This window comes from Engystomops pustulosus, chromosome 9 (genome assembly GCF_040894005.1).
Source record: "Engystomops pustulosus chromosome 9, aEngPut4.maternal, whole genome shotgun sequence".
NCBI lineage: Eukaryota > Metazoa > Chordata > Amphibia > Anura > Leptodactylidae > Engystomops > Engystomops pustulosus.
The window spans coordinates 24,169,078-24,192,524 of record NC_092419.1 but is presented as its reverse complement, the minus strand read 5'-3'; the positions used below and the strand labels follow the sequence as shown (position 1 = coordinate 24,192,524).

The following is a 23,447-nucleotide window of genomic DNA, read 5'->3' as shown; positions in this document are numbered from 1 at the left end:
TCCTTTTATTTATTTCCTTATGTTTTGAATAATCTTATCCCGGGGGTTTCATTGTTTTATTTGAATTGTCCTGGGAGTCTTTATCTTATTTGGGTCATTCCAAATATCTATTAATTGTCTCTGGAGCCAATAATCCCATCAGTAACTCTTCATAGACATTGATGTGTGAAGGGATGTATCACAATGGGTGGACCCTCTAGTCCAGGGGTCTCAAACTCGCGGCCCGCGGGCCAACTGCGGCCCGCGGGACAACATTTTGCGGCCCCCACCTAGAAAAGCACCGCCGTGTATTCACGGCGGCGGTCGGGAAGCGCTGCATGGAGAGGGCTCACGGGCTGAGCCCTCTCTATAGCCGGTAAGTCTTTGCTGCATATTGCAGCAAAGGCTTACCGGTAACACCCGCGATCGGTGCCAGCACCGATCGCGGGTGCTTTCACAGCGATGGCTGCCGGCAATGCTGCCGGCAGCCTCAAAAAGATAGCGGCGCACGGGCGCCGCCATCTTACCTGGGATCGCCGCTCCCCTTGACGTCATCGGGGGGGCGGCGATCTGTCTCCATGGTAGCCTCGGGTCTTCCGAAGACCCGAGGCTATTTCGTTTTAACCCCTTCATTACAATGTGCTGATAGCACATTGTAATGAATGAGGAGGAAAATCCCCATATACTGCCATACTGTAGTATGGCAGTATATGATAGGATCGATCAGACAACCTAGGGTTAAAGTACCCTAGGGAGTCTGAAAAATAGTATAAATAAAAATAAAAAAAAGTTAAAAAAAAAAAATTATAATAAAAAAACATTAAATTTCAAATCACCCCCCTTTCCCTAGAACTGACATAAATATAAATAAACAGTAAAAATCATAAACACATCAGGTATCGACACGTCCGAAAATGCCCGATCTATCAAAATATGATAACGTTTTTTACAATGCGTTTAACCCCGTTACGGAAAATAGCGACCAAAGTCGAAAATGGCACTTTTTTGCCATTTTGAAAAATATAAGAAAATCTATAAAAAGTGATCAAAAGGTCGTACAGTCCTAAAAATGATATCATTGAACATATTATTAAATTTCGCAAAAAATGACACCACCCACAGCTCCGTACACCAAAGTATAAAAAAGTTATTAGCGCCAGAAGTTGGCAAAATCAAAAAAAATAATTTTTGTACAGGAGGTTTTAATTTTTGTAAATGTATGAAAACATTATAAACCTATACAAATTTGGTATCCCCTTAATCTTACCGACCCAAAGAATAAAGTAGACATGTCATTTGGGGCGCTCAGTGAAAGACGTAATATCCAAGCCCACAAGAAAATGGCACGAATGCATTTTCATTGCATTTGGAATTTTTTTCCCGCTTCCGAGTACATGGCATGGAATATTAAATACCATCACTATGAAGTGCAATTTGTTACGCAGAAAACAAGCCGTCACACAGTTCTTTACGTGTAAAAATAAAAAAGTTATAGATTTTTGAAGGTGGGGAGTGAAAAATGGACATGAAAAAACAGGAAAGGGCCCGTAACCGGTTAATCCCCTTCCCTCCGGTACTTGAAGAAGATGAAGTCGCCGCTCTGAACGCACATGGTGCAGGTCAGAGCGGCGACTTCATCTTCTTCGATGGGAGGGACACGGGGAGGCAAGTACCGGGGGGGAGGGGGGGATGGAGTGTCCCTGACTGGGCTCAGTGCGGTAGGAGCTTGGGACCCCTCGGTGCACAGGACGCTTTCATAGAGAAAACACGTCTCCCCGCTCGGGGCTTTCCTTGCGCTGGGAGACGCCATGACATTTGAATCTGAATAATGATATTTTGTAAGCGCATTTTGTGTGGAAAACTTGATGCGGCCCAGCCTTACCCAGAATCTACCTCCAGCGGCCCCCAGGTAAATTGAGTTTGAGACCCCTGCTCTAGTCAATTGTCTGTTAAAGGGAATGTGTTACCCATAAGAAATGGGGTGAAATCGCCTAATTCTGTAGAATCAGTCACAATAAATTTGCTTTGATGGGATGAATCATCACATAATACCCTCTTGAGTCCACAAATCTTGGACTTTTGGGGTTCCTGGAGTCTTTAGAATTCCGAAAACCTGGTTTAGGGGGCTGATTATGGACCTTGAATGGGTCGGAATCTTCCTGGAGTCGTTCTTCAGGATTTCTCGGACTGGACAATGTCAGGGTTTCGGAGGATTGAGGGATGACCCTAAGAAGTCGACTACTTGTTACTAAGAGTAGTCCCTATAAATTGGTCTCTCTGGGAACATAGAATGGGCGTCTTTTCTGCACAAATCTCCATCTGTGATTTAAAGGTCCTGGAGAGGTTTTTTTTTACGTTCTTTATAGAACAATTGTTTTCCCATATCGGAGGCAGCGCAGCAGGATGGATGCACTTTATGGCAGATGTTGTGATAAGTGGTTAATGGCTATAGACGATGGAGTAACACACCCTCCAAAAAGTTATAACACACATGAGCCCTGCATTATGCACCATTTGGTGGCTGTAGACTATGAGCTGCTTCTATACTATGACACCGATGTCTTAGTCAGGCTCCTCCGCAGTTGTGCGGCAATAGCACCCAATCTTTATGATGACTATGACTATGAGATGACTCTTCAGTCTCTGTCTACACAGTAAAGCTGAAAGATTGTCAGAAAATTGGACACATTAGATTATTGTGTAAATGTATCTTGTGTGTAGACTTAAAGGGCATCTACCACCAGGATGAAGGACTGTATGCAAATGAACCTGAGGGGCTCCAGGCTCCATTAACACCTATGGAGCCCCTAAGGCTCATTTGCATACAGTCATTCATCCTGGTGGTAAATGTCCTTCAAGGATTTCACTATATTCATTGCAATTAAAATAATAATAATAATAATAAATTTGTCCGTTAATTTTTAAATCCGTTTATCAAATTCTCTTCCAGCTTAAGAATTTGAATGCAAAAAGTTATTATTTGGCCTGAAAAGTACAAATAAAAATGTTTACAGCCAATCTGTAAAAAAAGTAAATGAAATTTTTATCAGTGGAGCTGAATATATGTTTTGACAAATAAATGTAAATTGATATTAAAGGGATCATTGTACTGGAAGATGTCGTGGTAATGCCTCGCGTAACTTCGGCTTCTCTTCTCTTTCCCTGTTACTGCCTCATTGTAACCATTGGTGAAATCTGTTTATTATTCCACATCTCATTGTATAACATTGTCCCTTAAAATACAATAAGTCGTTATAGCAATGGCTGCTAAACGATCCTCATAAATCCCATTACTGCCGCACGTCCCACGATAAATCACAAAGTTATTAAAAAGCAAGTAATTGATATTCCTCCTATTCACCATCATTTACATCAGATTCCCATTCACTGGGTGATGCAGGAGAATTCCCAGTAATTATTAGAAATCCATTATTTGCTTATAATGAAGTTCGTTATTTCTTTCTCTTTCTTCATCTCTAGTCTTAGCTATTTCATTAGTCTTCTTATATTTCGTTCTTTCTTCTATTCAATTCTTTAAATCTTCACTTTCTGCCTTTTACTCCCATTTCTCTTGTTCATTATACTTTTCGTTCCTTTAATTCTTCATTCTCTCCTTCTGTTCCTGTGTATCCTGCTTTTTCAATTATTTTCTTAAATTATCTTCTTTTTCCCTTCCTTTTCCTTCCTTCTCTCAAGCTTCTTCCTCAATCATTTACTCTGCCTATCTTGTTTTTTGCCTACTTACTTTTCCTTCCTTCCCTTTCCTTCCCTTTCCTTTCCTTTCTTTTACTTCCCTTTCCTTCCCTTCCCTTTTTCTTTTTTCTTTCCTTCCCTTTCCTTTTCTTTTCTTTCTTTCTTTCTTTCTTTCTTTTCTTTCTTTTCTTTCTTTTCTTTCCTTCCCTTCCCTTTCCTTCCCTTCCCTTTCCTTCTCTTTCCTTTCCTTCTCTTCCTTTCCTTTTCTTTCCTTTCCTTCTCTTTCCTTTCCTTCTCTTTCTTTTCCTTCTCTTTCCTTTCCTTTTCTTTCCTTTCCTTTTCTTTCCTTTCCTTCTCTTTCCTTTCCTTCTCTTTCCTTTACTTCTCTTTCCTTTCCTTTTCTTTCCTTTCCTTCTCTTTCCTTTCCTTCTCTTTCCTTTCCTTCTCTTTCCTTTACTTCTCTTTCCTTTACTTCTCTTTCCTTTACTTCTCTTTCCTTTACTTCTCTTTCCTTTACTTCTCTTTCCTTTACTTCTCTTTCCTTCACTTCCCTTTTTCTTTCCTTCCCTTTCCTATTCTTTCCTTTCTTTTCCTTTCATTCCCTTCCATTTCTTTCCTTTAATTTCTTCTTTCATTCCCCCCCCCACTCGTGTTCCCCCTTTTCCTTCCCTTTCCATTCCCTTACTTTTCCTTCCCCTTCCTTATACCTTTTCCTTCCATGTTTCTACTGTACTATCTTTTTTTTTTCTTCCTCCTCTATTTTGCTCCACTTTTCTGTTCTCTGCTTCCACCTATCACACATAACTAGTTTCCTTTTTATTCTTCCTCCCCATCTATTTCCTGCCTTCTTCTATCACTTTCTCCATGTCTTTACCTCTTGTCCCTCTATTCTCTTCTTGGTGAGGTAGCTGAGTAGTAATAATGTGTTGATGGTTCCTTGTACGTTGATCTCCTACACTCGGTCGTAAATCGCCGTCAGACGTCACCCCTAGTGGACAGTAATAAGGCTGCGGACGCTTCTGTATTATGAGAGGGCACAATCAGGTTTAATACATTGTACATTAGAGGAGGCCATTATGTGATTAGTTTGGGGCTGTAATTTCCTAAGCGATTTTATGATCCTAAATGCAGGATCTTTGTATTTTTTACAGCCGTACACTTAGCCTGAATGGATGGAGTCATTTCCTATTAACAAAGAACAAAAGCGCAGCTAAATCTATGTCCTAATGCGGGCGATAAGTGTAAATAGATGGAAGATATTAGATACAATTAAAACAAATTATAAAACATTTTCCTCCCTCTTAAACAGACGTTCACAAATAATAACATAATTGCCATTTTTCCATTCCACTTGTTTACTCTGAGCCGAGGAAAAAAATCCTATTACTCATGATCTGTCGCCACTGAGCGCCGCGGTGTAGGAAAACCGTGTACAACCTGTCAGCGTGGACTGTGTAACTATAAAGCTATAAGACCCCTTGTACTCGGCCGTTCATGTTTGTGGCACACGGCCGGGGAGCAGGGGGGAGCACTCCTCCCCTCTCTGTAGGACGGTGGTCTGCCGCGCCAAAAATCTGGTCATGTCCCATCTTCTCCAGCGCAGCTACACGGCTCTGACGCGGTACGGTGGGCAATGTGGCCATTCATATGAATTACTGTATTGCCCAATGAAGTGAATGTGGCCTTCCTGTCCACCTACCTGAAGTGTAGTACCACGACCAGGGGGTCAATGGACTGAATAACATTGAACCCCAAATCTCTTGAACTGGAATCCTTTGGTGATCATTTTGGAGATTTTTGGTTCATGATCTCCTAGCAGACCTCAAGTCCTAAAATATCACCATGTCTGGGTTTTGGGTCAGTTCTCTAGGTCCTTTCCAGTGCCACAGCCATCTACTTAGAGCTGATTAGTAAAGGTTTTGGTTTTAGACCCCCACCAGTTGGTGACAAATCTTAATGGCCAACAACCTAGAACCCCACCTTAGGTCATCTCTCCTTTCCCCTTATTTACATGTTCCTTCTATCTTCATCTATTGAGGTACTACTTTTTGTTATAGGGGTTGGCCAGTTTTAGTATACATGGTCTATCCTCAGGATAGGCCATCATGTGGGGGGACAGGGAGCCAGACCCAGCCTTCCAACTATCAATTGTTTTCCTCCATGTACAGAATGAAGCATCCCCTTCAATCACTGAGCATCCCCCAATCCAGTACTGATAATAATCCAGCAATTCTCAATCCCAGGCAACCCCTGGGATATCAAAATAAAAAGACACCGCAATTTAGCAAAATATCCACCAACCTCTTGAAGACTCTTTTACTAAGGGTACGTCGGGTTTTGCGTTTTTTTTTCCCCGTTTTGCGGAGTTGCCCCGGTTTTTTGACGCACACGATCGGATTGTGGCGCATTGGCGCTGGCTTGCATGTGTCACAAATCCGGGGGCATGGACGTCGGACAACTCGACTGATTCTGACAAACCGCAGAATTTAAAAACCAAATTGTGTTGCAAGATCAGCACTCACATGCACCGGGAAGAAGAAGGTGAACTCCGGCGGACCTCAGCGGGGAAGCGACACATGCAGGAAATTGGACGCACAATCTTAGTGAATCGCGGCAGCTCCGAATCCTCGTCAGAGATTCCAGAAAGGCGGCGTCAACGGGACGGGCAAGTAAATGTGCTCCTTTGTGTCCATCAACAGACCAGGTATAAAACGGTTTGGCCATGAATCAGAAGTGATATCCTATCCACCCCAGCAGCTGATCTGGAGGCAGGTATTAATGGGCGCAGTGACTAATCCAAGGGCACAGAGACGACTGCTTCCAGCCCTGTGCCCCTGATTTACATACTACCTGATGGGTGCAGTGCCTGGGTGCTCCAATGATCAACTATAGATGGTCTATTCTGATAAGCCATCCCTTTAAGATGGCCAACTCTTTGGCATCCTAGCACAAGCTAATGGTGTTATTTCAACAGCTGGTTGAACACCTCGATCCTGGGGAACCATGTATAGATTTTGGTTATCAGGAAAAACTGAAATGCTGCATAAATAGAGTTTTTGAGTGATTTTCCTCCCGTAGTCAGGCAAGCGCCTGCTGGGGGGACAGTGCACACGTGTGGGGACAATCAGGAGACATGTGGATTTCTTATGTCGCGGTGCGCAAGGATGAGCTTACGTGAAATTCCCACAACCTGTTATGGTGGTGACAGGTATTAGCCCCTGCGAGTGCAGAGCCGAGGTGATAATAGATTAATCTCCGTAGAATTCTCCGCTCACACCACGTGCCACTGACTACAAGAGGAGACCACGGACATTACACATCCCTGAGGAACCTCCACTGATATATTGTAACAGCACATCTCATCCTGGAGGCTCAGAAATCTGTGTGTGCTGTCATGTTCTGGCCAGCAGGAAGAAAGCGGAAGCTTCTGTATCGCTACTAATGTACAGTATATACAATGTTACTAATATATATATACAGTGTTATTACAGATGTAAGAATATATTATATTACATACACAAGATATACCAAGATCCATAGACCAGACACAGTGGGGCACATTTACTTACCCGTCCTGTCGCGATCCCCGAGGTGCGTTGTCCGATGAGGATTCGGAGCTGTCGCGATTCACTAAGATTGTGTGTCCAATTTCTTGCATGTGTCGATTCCTTGTTCAGGTCGGCCGGAGTTCACCATCTTCTTCCCGGTGCATGTAAGTGCTTGGCTTGCGGCACAATTTTGAATATTAAATCCTGCGCGTTGTCAGAATCCGTTGGATCGTCCCCCTATCCTATCGCATTGACAAAAAAGCCCTTCTAAATGCGGCGCACATTTGAAATTGTCGGATATTCCGACGATAGTGCGGTCCACGGACCCTTAGTAAATGAGCCCCATTGTTACTGGAAGCATGTAGAATATCTATCTATCTATCTATCTATCTCATATCTATCTATCTATCTCATATCTATCTATCTATCTATCTATCTATCTATCTCATATCTATCTATCTATCTCAGGGGTCCCCAAACTTTTTACATAGGGGGCCGTTCATTGTCCCTCTCAGACTGTTGGAGGGCCGGACTAAAGTTTAAAATAAAAAAAAAATATAAGAAATTCCTTGAAAACACAGCGCTAGCTGTACATGTGACAGCATCCGTAATACCCCTTTTGTGAACTATTTTATTTATTGGCCCAATTAATGAATCAATTGGGTCAATTAATTATTAAATATGCTGCTCCCTCCCCCATTAATTACTAGACTGCCCCTCATAATTACATTATTTCCTATACCCCCACCATTACTTATTTCCTATACTGCCCCTCATAATTAATTATTTCCTATGCTGCCCCTCATAATTAATTATTTCCTATGCTGCCCCTCATAATTAATTATTTCCTATGCTGCCCCTCATAATTATTTCCTATGCTGCCCCTCATAATTATTTCCTATGCTGCCCCTCATAATTATTTCCTATGCTGCCCCTCATAATTATTTCCTATGCTGCCCCTCATAATTATTTCCTATGCTGCCCCTCATAATTATTTCCTATGCTGCCCCTCATAAATAATTATATCCTATGCTGCCCCTCATAAATAATTATATCCTATGCTGCCCCTCATAAATAATTATATCCTATGCTGCCCCTCATAAATAATTATATTTTATGCTGCCCCTCATAAATAATTATATTTTATGCTGCCCCTTATGAGAGGCAACATAGGAAATAATTAATTATAAGGGGCAACATAGGAAATAATTAATTATGAGGTGCAGCATAGGAAATAATTAATTATAATTAATTATTCACTATGCTGCCCTTCATAATTAATTATTCCCTATGCTGCCCCTCCATTATTATTTTCTCTAATGGCCCCACAATTCATATACTTTGTATACTCTTTCTACTGCTGTTTAAAAAAAAAAAATTAAAAAAACCTGTACTTACCTCTGGCTCCCGCGTCTTCTTTATTCTTCCTGTGGCCGGGCAGAAAGGGGTACGCGGCCGCGTGATGACGTAATCACGCGGCCGCGCATTCAAGTTCAAGGAGCGATGTGCGCCGGGGTTATCTTCCGGCCACATCGCTCCAGTTATAGTGCTCGAGCGGCCGTTTCCGGCCGCATCGGGCACTATACAGTGACGGGCAGGAGCTTCCTGTCCGGACGGACGGAGGCCCCTGCCCGACCGCCGCGGCCTAATCATTGACACTATTGTCAATGCCAGGATCCGGATCTATCATTTGGGGGCACCCAGGCGCTGGATGGGATGGGGGCCGGATAGAAACGGTCCGCGGGCCGCATGTGGCCCGCGGGCCGTAGTTTGGGGACCCCTGATCTATCTCATATCTATCTATCTATCTATCTCTCTATCTATCTATCTACTTGTAGAAAGATCCAGCGGCACTATCTAGTTGACTATAGCGGGTGCAGGTGTCCTGGGATCGGGCCTCAGATCCTCTGGTAGTAAAATTCCAAAAAATGAGCAGCACTCCAGATGTGTGAAGAAACGTGATTCTTTTTTTATTCCATAATGAGTAATAACAGCAACGTTTCGGCTCAAGAGAGCCTTTTTCAAGCCCTATCTATCTATCTATCTATCTATCTATCTATCTATCTATCTCATATCTATCTATCTATCCCATATCTATCTATCTATCTATCTATCTATCTATCTTTCCCATACCTATCTATCCCATATCTATCTATCTATCTATCTATCTGTCTATCTATCTATCTATCTATCTCCTATCTATCTATCTATCTATCTACTTCGAGAAAATGAAAACAGCACACCAAAAAGTAAGCAGGTAGTGGTGGGTGCAGGCACACTGGGATCGGGCCACGGATCCTTTGTCAAGATATGATGAGAAAATAGGCAGCACTCCAAAGATATCGTGCACGATATCTTTGGAGTGCTGCCTATTTTCTCATCATATCTATCTATCTATCTATCTATCTATCGATCCCATATCTATCTATCATCTATCTATCTATCTATCTATCTCCTATCTATCTATCTATCTATCTATCTATCTATCTATCTATCTATCTATCGATCCCATATCTATCTATCATCTATCTATCTATCTATCTATCTATCTATCTATCTATCTATGTATCTATCTATCTATCTATCTATCTATCTATCTATCTATCTATCTCTATCTATCTATCTCATATCTGTCTCATATCTATCCATCTATCTATCTATCTATCTATCTATCTATCTATCTATCTATCTATCTATCTATCTATCTATCTATGTATCTATCTATCTATCTATCTATCTCATATCTATCTATATTCTAATGTGACTCTTGAATTCAGAATTTCTTTCTATGTGATTTTTCATTTTTTAGGAAGATATGAATCTCAATGAAGAGAAGAAGGCGCCGCTGCGGCAGAAAGATCTGGCCAGGAAGCACGAGATGGTCGTCCAATACATATCGGCCACTGCCAAATCGGTAAGTTGTGTCTCCTGATGTAGAGAACGATGTTATTTCAGGAATAATCCAGCTCCGTACTCCATCCATCTACTTAAAGGGGCCCTAATCCCCATATCTATTTATCTATATAATTCCGAGTTAGTGGTCCATTACCCCCCCCCCTCCCCCACATGCAGCTCCTCCATTGTTTACACGTCGCATACAATGTATCAGTTTCTTATATTGTAGTTATTTTGTTGCTTCCTGCTTTCCTCTTGTTGGATTGTGGTTCTTCTGTCACCCCAATAACTGGCAGATCCTCAGCAGGTGAATAATCTGTGGGAGTTTCTGTAAAGCGGTGATTGCTGATGGATCCTCCATAGATTACTGTACAATGTAAACTTCTGCTTATTCATTGGATGGGAACATTATTGTTTCCAAACCTTCACAGGCATCACAGCTTGGAGTTTACTACAAGATAAATGCATCAACCGCGGCAGAACTGTATATCACTTGAACTGGTATTTTGTTACAATGTATCAGTGCAGGTAAATCCTATCTGTCTGTTCAGTTTCCACACATGTGAAGGAAACCATTAATAATTCCATTCACCGCCAGTAACAAAAAAGGTTTTGTTATATGAAGACAAACTCTTTACGTAGATACCAGGGAAAACTCATTTAAAGGGATCCTGTCACAGCTAGTGACAGGTTCCCATAGAGCCCTAGTAACTAACTAAAAATTGTTCCCCTCAGATTCCCATATATTCAACTTTATAATTTTACCAGGTATCCAAGGATGTCTACAGCAAATCGAGGTGGGCGTGACTCTCTGGATGAATCAAGCAGGTCCTCCCCATGCTTTCTCTGCATGTAGCAGTAATGTCATGTGACCAGGGTGCCCTCAACGCAGGTCCTTTATCCTTCTAACTTTACTGTACACCAAGCATATATCTTATGAAATCAGAGTACATCATATCACATGAAATCACAGCAGCCTGCATGGAGAGGAGTAGAAGTCCATGCAGACTGCTGTGATTTCTTACATATGTGGCCAGACATGTGCATGGGGTACAGTTTGTTAATGTTAAAAGGCTAAAGGACCTGTGATGACGTCACCCTGGTAACATGACACTAGACCACGCCCCCATCTATAGATCCCTAGATACCAGGCAAGTCTATAACTCTGATCTTGGGGATGTGAGGGAATCAATTTTTAGCTAAAAGGAGGGGGTCAGATAGTTACTAGGGCTCTATAAGAACCTACCACTAGCTGTATAGTAGCTAGAATAGAATTTTAATTAATTGTTAGACAACAATGCCAAGGCCAAACGAAGAGAGTAAAGATGGTTTACAAACAATGGGTTACAGAGGAGGTGTGCGGAGCCAACAAACATCAGAAAATGGAGAAAAGACGTGATAAACCTTATATCATAATATATTATAGAAACATGAGGACATTTTGTTGTATAGTGAAATTCCCTGATCAGATGCATATAATGTGTAGCTAAAGCCTCACAATCCATCCTTCATGTACATGGATCCCTTCCTCTGCCGGTTTGTCGCTGGAGGCCGGGAAGCGACGACTCCTCCGGTTTTGCACAATTCCAGGGTTTCCGTCTCCCATCTCCTTGCGTTCTGTCACCTACAGGCAAACAATTAGTCATTCTGTGAAATGAAGAATCCTCGCAGCGTGAAGATAAAGCAGAGTGTGAATAGTGATGTGACTGCTCCTGGCTGGAGTCTCTTTCCCAGCGCTCTCTGGGCTCTGCTATGTCCTGTGTATGACGCACGGGGGTCGCTTATACAACAGGTTAAAGGGGTTGTCAACTTTCAACAAATAATTGATATCGCTTGTTCTACAATTTCCCAATATACTTTTTGTACCTATTCCTCCTGGTTTTCTACATCTCTGCTTGCTGTCCTTCTATAGAAGCTTCTCTGCTCCCAATGGATTGAAATCGCTCCCTGGTCATGTGATGTCACAGGTTCAGGAGCTGTTAGTATCACACGGCTCTGATTACTCTCAGATACTAAGTGCTTGTGCACCTGTGTGACATCACATGACCAGAGATTATAACAAGCCATGCACCTGTGTGACATCACATGACCAGCGATTATAACAAGCCATGCACCTGTGTGATATTAAATGACCAGGGATATAACAAGCCATGCACCTGTGTGACATCACATGACCGGGGATATAGTGGGAAGTGCACCTGTGTGATATCACATGACCAGATATATAATGAGCTGTGCACCTGTGTGACATCACATGACCAGGGGAAGATTTCTATCCACTGGAAGTAACAGTGTAGCTTCTGTAGAAGGACAGCAAGCAGAGATCTAGGAATTGATACAGAAAGTATATTGGGAAATTGTATAACCTTTAATTATACAAACATTATTAATTATTTGCTGAAAGTGGATGAGCCCTTTAATGTGTGGCCAGGCTGAAGGCATTATCATAGCTTGATCTTTCTTCAGACCAGGGCATAGGCCTCCTGGACCACAGTGATTTCACCTTCTCTATGTATCCTTCTAACTTAATGGCGATTCCCACGAAGACAAGATTCCTAAATCTACCCCGAATAACAAAATAACACATTCTCTAATTCACTGTTATTAACATAAATACAGAATTTCACAGACATAATCATTTCTGGTGTACAGAATTTTGGTGCACCCTGGACCCGACCCTGTATCTTCTAACTTTAGGGTCAGGCAGGGCATATTGTTCTCCTGTCTGATGCCCCCTGCATTACAGGAGAAGCTCACACACACAGAGACTTTCTGCCAGCAAATATCAGCGTGAGGAGAGTAAAGCTACAAGCAGATAAGTTCTTTATCAGGGAAGGAAGCACGGCAGAGCTGACAGTGTATGTTATGGCTGAGATGGCAGAGATGTGTTATATGCATTTCATGGATCTCATCATCTCTCATCTGTCTCGTTCCTCTCTTTCTATGTGATACTATTGAATGTTCAGAAGCTAAATAAAAGTGTATATAAACCCTGTGCCCTTATAATCTAAGCACATTGTCAGCACACAGCATCTCAGAGCAATAGAGGAATCATGAGGGATAGGAGCTAAAGCAGCGATAAAACTGAGTAAAATTGTAAAGTAAGGGGTTAAAAATTATGTTTGTTGTGTAAACATCACTAGAGTGTTAACATTTAAGATCAAGTTTCAAGAAGAAACCGTCAGTAACTGTGACAGACTGCAGCCAATGTTATGCACTATCCCTGGAGAGATGTGTAAGCATACCTCACACTGCTGCGCTCTGTGCTCTCTGCAGCAAGTGCTATGTACTGTACCTGAAGAGATGTGTAATCAGACCTTTGTGTATGCTGTTAATAGCAGCAGGACTGTGATATATGAATTTACATTCCAGGATTATAGTTTCTACACGTGCACTGGGAATGTGTCTTCACACTACTGTAATCTCTGCAACCTGTGTAAGGAAGGTATTGTCCCTGGAGAGATGTATAATTATACCTCACACTGCTGTGCTCTGTGCTATCTGCAGCCTGTGTTAGGTATTGTCCCTGGAGAGATGAGGAATCATATATCACACTGCTGTGCTCTGTGCTCTCTGCAGCCAGTGTTATGTATTGTCCCTGGAAAGATGTGTAATCATACCTCACACTGCTGTGCTCTGTGCTCTCTGCAGCCTGTGTTAGGTATTGTCCCTGGAGAGATGAGGAATCGTATATCACACTGCTGTGCTCTGTGTTCCCTGCAGTCAATGCATGGTATTGCTTCTGTAGAGATGTGTAGACCTACCTGTGTGTATGTTAGTTAGCAGGACTATGAAAATCATACCTCCCAACATTTGCGAAAAGGAAAGCGGGACAAGGGAGGGATCCCCCTAAGCCACACCCCCAATCACTCCCTGGCCACGCCCCAAATTTTAGCCATATTAAAATAATAAAAATCATCTCAATAAAAAAAAAAAAAAAATTATCCTCATTGGGATTTGAACCCAGAATCTGCAGTGTCCATGTACAATAATAACACAGCGCCTCAACCCACTGAGCTATAACCTCAGTGATTAACAAGGTGGAGAATTTTGGTAACTAAGAACTATGACTATATACTGCCTTGGTATATAGGGAGGGATCTTCTCAGATTATTTTAATTATTGAGACTATTATTATTATGGAGATTATTATTATTATTATTATTGAGATGATTATTATTATTTTTACCATTATTAATAATCGTCTCCATAATAATAAAAATGATAAAATTTATAATAATAATAATAGTCTCAATAATTACAATAATAATCTCTGAGAAGATCCCTCTCTCTATATATCAGTGCATTAGTCTGTGTCACAGTGTAAATGGCTGATAACACTTCTTAGTTACCAGAAATCCTCAGCTCTGTATCACTGGGCTTATAGCTCAGTTAGTTAAGCTTCTGTTTATGGTGCAGAGGGTCCCAGATTCGAATTTCAGCCTGGCCAAAACTTTATGTAATTTAATTATATAAAGAGCTTGTGTCTGGGGAAGCCCTGGAGACCATATATGGACAGATGCTGATCTGCACCTGATGACGTGGTCCCTGCTCTCTCCACTAAGCCGACACTTCTCTGAAAAGGATTCCCTGCCCGATGTCTGCTCTGGGGAACCCTAGGAGATGCAGTGACCATATATGGACAGATCTGAAGCTGATGAGGTGGTCCCTGCTCTGCGCTAAGCCCAACACTTCTCTGAAAAGGATTCCCTGCCCGATGTCTGCTCTGGGGAACCCTAGGAGATGCAGTGACCATATATGGACAGATGGAGATCTGACCTGATGACGTGGTCCCTGGTCTCTCCGCTAAGCCCGACACTTCTCTGAAAAGGATTCCCTCCCGATGTCTGCTCTGGGGAAGCCTAGGAGATGCAATGACCATATATGGACCGATGCTGATCTGCACCTGATGACGTGGTCCCTGGTCTCTCCGCTAAGCCCGACACTTCTCTGAAAAGGATTGCCTCCCGATGTCTGTAGAAGCCATTCTGTACTGTGAGTTCAGGCTTTCAAAGTATTTACTATGGGGACACAGCGCCGGGACACAGTGGGACCTGGGGGGAGAATCCGTGACAATCTCATAGCTGCCCGTGACGCGGGGCAGAGGTAAGAAAAACGGGAAAGTCCTGTCAAAATCGGGACGGTTGGGAGCCATATGAAAATGTATTTTACAATGAGTGCGTCCTCACACTCCTGTGCTGTCATCTTTTTGCAGGGTGCTACTCCACATCCAGAAGCCAATCATGGTTATTACTTAAAGCAGAGAAGTATGGCTGTGGAGCAGGCAAATGCAGAGAGTGGAGAGCACAGCAGTGTGAGGACACACCCCCAGTGCACTTGTAGAAACTACAATCCTGGAATATAAATCCATATATCACAGTCCTGCTGCTACTAACAGCATATACAAAGATGTACTCACCTGAATTCCTATCTAAAACAGAGTTGAGCTCATGTAACCCACACAACGAGGGGCTCAAAGCTGAAACCACCAGTACAAGTTGTACTTTCTTCTTATTTCTATGCCCATCTCTAAAAATAAACCAAACTGCAAACTCTGATTGCAGCTGTGGTCTTGGATCTTTGTGTCCCCCCTCTCATAGGAATTTACATAGGACTGCAGGAATATCTACATTGCCCATGTCCAAGATACACAGCTCAATGACACATCCAGCTCTGCTACATCTTCACATGCTGCTTCCTGTGTAGTCACACACATCACAGCTACTGCATGAGGTGGAGCCCATACCATAGGACCTGTAGGCTACGAGGAGGTGGAGCCTGATGGCTTGACCCCTGTGGCGCCCCCTAGTCAGGGCAGTAACTTGTCACATTGTTGTTACAACAGAAAACAAAGCGACAATGTTCTATATGTAACAAACTGAAAGCAAAATATTCAAATAATCAATAATAATAGATTTCACCCATTAAAATACCTGACAACTGTTTTCTTCTGTTATCAGCCGCTCACGTTTGCTGTTGTCTGCTGTTATCAGCCGCTCACTACTGTGATTGTGTCCTGCATGTCCACCTCCATGGGGGTTGTAGTCATCTGTATGTTCCATATGTAGAGAAATAACCACTAGAATTAACGATGAGCTCGGGCTGTGTTCACACACTGCGGTTCTGGGTCAGATCAGATATTTGTTATAATTATCGTCCCTCTATGACCTCTGATATGACCTCCATTATTATATTATATATTCTACGATTTATTTAGCAGCAGTAATTTTTAGTAATTAGACGCAGTGTGTGAGCGCAGCCCTAATGTACACTGCATCTCTGTGCCGGAACGTGCTACTAACTGTGCTGTGTTTCTTCTCTCCACCGCTAATCCCTCTCTCCGCTGACCCTGCATGCAGATAACTGGGAGTAAAGCCGCGGTGAGTAATGACCTCTCCTTTCTCTTGTCATTGATTCATGTTGTTAATTTAACTCTGTGGATGAGATGTCTAATCTCTGGTGTCTCAGGTCCCTGGCTACAGGTGTCTGAACTCGGGTACCAGGACTCGGGTACCAGGACTCGGGTGTCTGACCTCGGGTGTCTGACCTCGGGTGTCTGACCTCAGATGCCAGGTCTCGGGTCCCCGGCCCCTGGCGTCTGACCTCGGGTCCCCGGCCTCTGGGGTCTGACATCGGGTCCCCGGCCTCTGGGGTCTGACCTCAGAAGGGACCCCGGGTCCCCGGCCTCTGGGGTCTGACCTCGGGTCCCCGGCCTCTGGGGTCTGACATCGGGTCCCCGGCCTCTGGGGTCTGACATCGGGTCGCCGGCCTCTGGGGTCTGACATCGGGTCGCCGGCCTCTGGGGTCTGACCTCGGGTCGCCGGCCTCTGGCGTCTGACCTCGGGTCGCCGGCCTCTGGGGTCTGACATCGGGTCCCCGGCCTCTGGGGTCTGACATCGGGTCCCCGGCCTCTGGGGTCTGACATCGGGTCCCCGGCCTCTGGGGTCTGACATTGGGTCCCCGGCCTCTGGGGTCTGACATCGGGTCCCCGGCCTCTGGGGTCTGACATCGGGTCCCCGGCCTCTGGGGTCTGACATCGGGTCCCCGGCCTCTGGGGTCTGACATCGGGTCCCCGGCCTCTGGGGTCTGACATCGGGTCCTCGGCCCCTGGCGTCTGACTTCGGGTCCTCGGGTCCTGGCGTCTGACCTCGGGTCCCCGGCCTCTGGGGTCTGACCTCGGGTCCCCGGCCTCTGGGGTCTGACCTCGGGTCCCCGGCCTCTGGGGTCTGACCTCGGGTCCCCGGCCTCTGGGGTCTGACCTCGGGTCCCCGGCCTCTGGGTTCTTACATAATTTCCCCACCCCCTGGGGTCTGACATCGGGTCGCCGGCCTCTGGAGTCTGAAATAGGGTCCCCGGCCTCTGGAGTCTGACCTCAGGTCCTCGGCCCCTGGCATCTGACCTCGGATCCCCGGCCTCTGGGGTCTGACCTCGGGTCCCCGGCCTCTGGGGTCTTACATCGGGTCCCCGGCCTCTGGGGTCTGACATCGGGTGCCCGGCCCCTGGGGTCTGACATCGGGTGCCCGGCCCCTGGGGTCTGACCACGGGTCTCCGGCCTCTGGGTTCTGACATCAGTTCCCCGGCCCCTGGGTTCTGACATCAGGTCCCCGGCCTCTGGGGTCTGACCTCGGGTCCCCGGCCTCTGGGGTCTGACCTCGGGTCCCCGGCCCCTGGGGTCTGACATCGGGTCCCCGGCCCCTTGGGTCTGACCTCAGGTACTCAGTCTCGGGTATTTGGTGCCAGGTGTCAAGCTGAGAAGTGATCTCTACAGAACAAGAAGTGTTGGGCCATTGTGAGGCTCAGTTACTGGAGTGAGTTTAGATGTAGCTGAGAAAATTATCATTCAACATACAGAAAATGTATAACATTCTATTAGAAGAACTGGAGTGGCGCTGTCTCTGACTGCAGGCTGCCATGTAATCCTGGAAATCTACCATTACAATCATTTATAAATACTGTTCATCTGTACACACCTCTAGGGGGCGATATGTATACAGGTTTATGTGGCCCCTGGTGATGGTATAGGGGGCGCATGGTGATTGTGCTGAGATTTCATTCTATTTGTAATGAGAGACTCCACCTGCTGGACAGAACCAGCACTGCAGCCCCTCCGCTGATGTATAATATGTTCTCATGTACCATGTTCATCAGTGAGACTCATCTATTCTCCTGCCTTTAATACTTGATGTTATGTTGTGATATTTATCCATTGATATTTGCCGTGGATGGTGATGTAATTTCTTGGAAAATGGCGACTCTTCATGTTGCACTTATGTGTTTAATTTTTGTTACAAATCAATAAATCTATGATCCCGCCATAAAACATATGACTTGGTTAATAAAGCTGTTTGTAGAATATCATTAGTTACAATAGCTGTGCCAACATACTACATGCACTGCTCCCATCCGGTGCCCTCGAGTTCCCCTGCTGTGCCCTCGTCGCTCTCCTGCGGTGCCATCGGCGCTCTCCTGCGGTGCCATTGGCGCTTTCCTGCTGTGCCCTCGGCGCTCTTCTGCGGTGCCCTCGGCGCTCTCCTGTGGTGCCCTCGGCGCTCTTCTGCGGTGCCCTTGGCGCTCTTCTGCGGTGCCCTTGGCGCTCTTCTGTGGTACCCTTGGCGCTCTTCTGCGGTGCCCTTGGCGCTCTTCTGCGGTGCCCTTGATGCTCTTCTGCGGTGCCCTCGGCGCTCTTCTGTGGTGCCCTCAGTCAGTGCTCCCCTGCGAAGCCCTCGGCGTTCCCCTGCGGTGCCCTTGTGCTGCCATACAGTGCCTATATAAATTCTCAAGTGCAATTGCTTTGATTATACATCCCTCAGGGACAGGACCTCTCACTGGCATCAGTCTGTATGGTCGCACCTACTGAAAGGTTCCCTTTAATTTTTAATCACAGATACATGGAGTTTACTGTAAGGAAAAATAAGCCATGTTTTCAGTGCAGATGGCACAGTACCACTAACATCCAGCAGGGGGAGACAGACACTGTGTAATGGCCGCGCTGTACATTTTGCTCTTGATTGGCCGCTTTTCTTTGATATATTATTTTCATGCTATGACATCATTTACATATTTATAGATTTGTCATGACATCGTATGAATACTAAACCTGTTAGAGCCCGGCGCTAGTTAATCAGATCTGTACCAGAGCCATGATCCTGATCCTATATTCAGTGCAGTGGCCCCTTTAAAGGGAGAGGGCATAGCTGAGCGCCTTTAATGTGGTCTATATATAGAACCAGCAGATTCCTGTCTGACAGGTCTGGGGTCCAGGTATAAAACATTCTATAAAAGGATCTCAGATGACGTTGTCAGGTCTCGTCAACACGTTCCTTCTATGATGGGTTATAATGGGTTAAAGCTTCTGAGGTTGCAGCACAATCCACAGAGTTGGGGGTATATGTACATATATATGTATATAATATACAGTCATACAGTCACTGCTGGGATATATACAGTCACTGCTGGGGGGGGTGATATATACAGTCACTGCTGGGGGGTTATATATATACAGTCACTGCTGAGTGGTGTGATATATACAGTCACTGCCGGGGTGTGTGATATATACAGTCACTGCTGGGGGGTGTGATATATACAGTCACTTCTGGGGGGGTATATACATGCAGACCTAAAGAATGTGCAAAGTCCAACAGAAAACTGGCGCATGGCCCTTAGTAAATGTGCCCCAATAAGTATCCCCTCCTATATGACCCCTCACAGTGACCCCTTTTCATAGTCACATCTTTATGTCCCACTAAGAATTTATTAAGGGATAAATTCTATCTATAATGCAATAACCTACAATAACTTTGGCCCCCAAGGTTTGGGGGGAGGGGTCACACTGATGATGTCCTAAGTAACTTTTTATCCTGGTGTGGCATTTTCAGATATTGGAAGTATGAGATGTTACATCCTGTTATGTCGCTTTACACATGAGATGTGACACGGTGGATCCTGGGATATACGGATGTTGTATGGAGGAGATGTGACATGATGGATCTTGGGATATATGGATGTTGTATGGAGGAGATGTGACATGATGGATCTTGGGATATATGGATGTTGTATGGAGGAGATGTGACAAGGTGGATCCTGGGATATACGGATGTTGTATGGAGGAGATGTGACAAGGTGGATCCTGGGATATACGGATGTTGTATGGAGGAGATGGGAAATGATGGATCCTGGGATATACGGATGTTGTATGGAGGAGATGGGAAATGATGGATCCTGGGATATACGGATGTTGTATGGAGGAGATGTGACACAATGGATCGAGGGATACACAAATGTTGTATGGAGGAGATGGGACATGGTGGATCCTGGGATATACTGGTGTTCTATGTAGGAGATGTGACATGATGGATCTTGGGATATATGGATGTTGTATGGAGGAGATGTGACATGATGGATCTTTGGATATACAGATGTTGTATGGAGGAGATGTGACAAGGTGGATCCTGGGATATACGGATGTTGTATGGAGGAGATGGGAAATGATGGATCCTGGGATATACGGATGTTGTATGGAGGAGATGGGAAATGATGGATCCTGGGATATACGGATGTTGTATGGAGGAGATGGGAAATGATGGATCCTGGGATATACGGATGTTGTATGGAGGAGATGTGACACAATGGATCGAGGGATACACAAATGTTGTATGGAGGAGATGGGACATGGTGGATCCTGGGATATACTGGTGTTCTATGTAGGAGATGTGACATGATGGATCTTGGGATATATGGATGTTGTATGGAGGAGATGTGACATGATGGATCTTGGGATATATGGATGTTGTATGGAGGAGATGTGACATGATGGATCCTGGGATATACTGGTGTTCCATGTAGCAGATGTGACACACTGGGTCCTGGAATACACAGATGTTGTGTGGAGATGTGACACACTGGATCCTGGGATATACAGATGTTGTATGTAGCAGATGTGACACACTGGGTCCTGGAATACACAGATGTTGTGTGGAGATGTGACACACTGGATCCTGGGATATACAGATGTTGTATGTAGCAGATGTGACACGATGGATCGAGGCATACACAAATGTTGTATGGAGGAGATGTGACATGATGGATCCTGGGATATAAGGATGTTGTATGGAGGAGATGTGACTCAATGGATCCTGGGATATACGGATTTTGTATGGAAAAGCTGTGACATGGTGGATCCTGGGATACACGGATGTTGTATGGAGGAGATATGACGGATCCTGGTATATACAGATACAATATGGATGAGGTGCATTGGGGGTAAATTGACTCTTCTACTTTTGGTAGCAGGAGCCTAGATCTCATGTAGGATGATTCAGCAGAAAGCAGTGCACCAGCCATGAGGCGAGCTGAGCCACTTGCCTAAGGCAGCAACACTTGCAGCAAAACGGGCTGCAACATCAGGGATGCAGTCACCTACTACAACCCAGGACCTGACCGCTTAAAAATAATGGGGAAGATTTATTGTGCTGTTCTATAGACCAGTGCAGGGTAGGACTAGACCATTCTCTGCTGTGCCAGATTAATCACTCGTCTCAGGTGGCAGAGAGTTTAGGTTCACCCCTGGCTGCAGATGCCTTTAATGTTTGGGTACAAGGGACTTATGTCATAGACGTGTCATCCTTCATGGTCTCATAAGTATCATCATATGATTAGCACAGTCCTTACATACTCTGTGCTGCGAGACCTGATTCTCTGTGACTTCTATATCCAGATTAACCCTTTCAGGGGGTGACTCCTCACGCATGTGACTCTCACCGCTGAAGAAACATCTGGTCTCTACCTATGCTCTGAAGGCTTCTTACTGCTGAAGCATCTTCCTGTGCATATAATCTGGTCTCTTGTCACTCCCCGAGCCGCCTGCAGCCTCCTCCAAGAAACCATTTTCACTTACAAATAAGAACCTGCTGCAGAGACTGCCCATCCCTCCAAGCCCATGGCCCCGCGAGGATGACCACGACAGTCTGTCCTGACCCCAGGGCCAGGTGATGTCTACCCATCTAGCCTACACCTATAGCTGTGCTTATACATTATTTCTTCTTGGTGAATACAATGCTAATACAGCAGTGAGGACTGACACAGAGATGGTCAATAGATTAAATGAATGTAAATTCATAAGAAGACTCCATAATGTCTGGAGCTATAGGGTGGAGGACAGGGGTAGGACACGCGACACACGGCCTCCTATAGTGAGACAGAAAAGTTTGATGGAGTCCAATGTGGGGGAGCTCAGAATTTCTCATGTGAATTGATTAAGAGGACCTGTCAGCTCCCGTCACCTGGAAATAGGTCAGTATTTGACAGATACAAGTGTAGACTGTTCCTTAGCAACAATCCAAGCAGGTATCAGGTCTCCGATATGTAGGTGACATAGTATCCACCTCCCGTCCCCTTAACAGATGATTACGTGATGATTGGTTCTGCATTTGGGTGGTGCTGTCCCTTTAAGAGAAATAAAGGAAACTATAAATTTATACAAAATATGAATCGGCAGTAACAATGTATCCAGGAAGAATCTCAGCCGCGAGCGGTGGCCTGTCACATAAACAATGGCGTCCGCAACAGTAACGCCAACCACAGCCTAACGCCGTCACAATGTAACAGCTAAAGTGTTACCCTGATAAGTCACCGCTGCCGCAGCGAGGGAAGACAGAATAACAAAAAGTGCAAAGATCTCACATTGTCAGAATAACATTCACAAAGACAAATCCACACACGGAACCGGCGGCGCCAAACTTCACAGACTGCTGTGGACTTGTCACCGTGCATTGTTGTGCAGGCGTTACGCATCCTCTGTGTCATTCTAGAAATACTGGGCTTAAAGATGAGGATTTATTATCCAGAAACACCGGGACCCAATTAATGTCAGACCTGAGACAAGGCTCCTTTATCGGTGTAGGACCCCAGACCAGGCTCCTATATCTGTGTCAGACCCCAGATCCCAGACCAGGCTCCTATATCGGTGTCAGACCCCAGATCTCAGACCAGGCTCCTATATCGGTGTCAGACCCCAGACCAGGCTCCTTTATCGGTGTCCGACCCCAGACCAGGCTCCTACATCTGTGTCAGACCCCAGATCCCAGACCAGGCTCCTATATCTGTGTCAGACCCCAGATCCCAGACCAGGCTCCTATATCTGTGTCAGACCCCAGATCCCAGACCAGGCTCCTATATCGGTGTCAGACCCCAGATCTCAGACCAGGCTCCTATATCGGTGTCAGACCCCAGACCAGGCTCCTTTATCGGTGTCCGACCCCAGACCAGGCTCCTACATCTGTGTCAGACCCCAGATCCCAGACCAGGCTCCTATATCTGTGTCAGACCCCAGATCCC

At 44.9% G+C, this 23,447-nt stretch overlaps 1 protein-coding gene across 4 annotated transcripts in view; it reads left to right on the top strand.

The window, feature by feature from the left end:
• DIAPH2 (diaphanous related formin 2) overlaps positions 1-23,447 on the top strand; it is a 784,751-nt gene that overhangs the window by 55,700 nt on the left and 705,604 nt on the right. For 3 of the 4 annotated variants that reach the window (XM_072125632.1, XM_072125630.1, XM_072125633.1), the window contains 2 exons: positions 10,030-10,134; positions 16,475-16,495. In XM_072125632.1, the coding sequence (XP_071981733.1) occupies positions 10,030-10,134; positions 16,475-16,495 (126 nt within the window). The remainder of the gene's footprint in view (positions 1-10,029; positions 10,135-16,474; positions 16,496-23,447) is intronic. The other variant, XM_072125631.1, reaches the window with a different exon arrangement.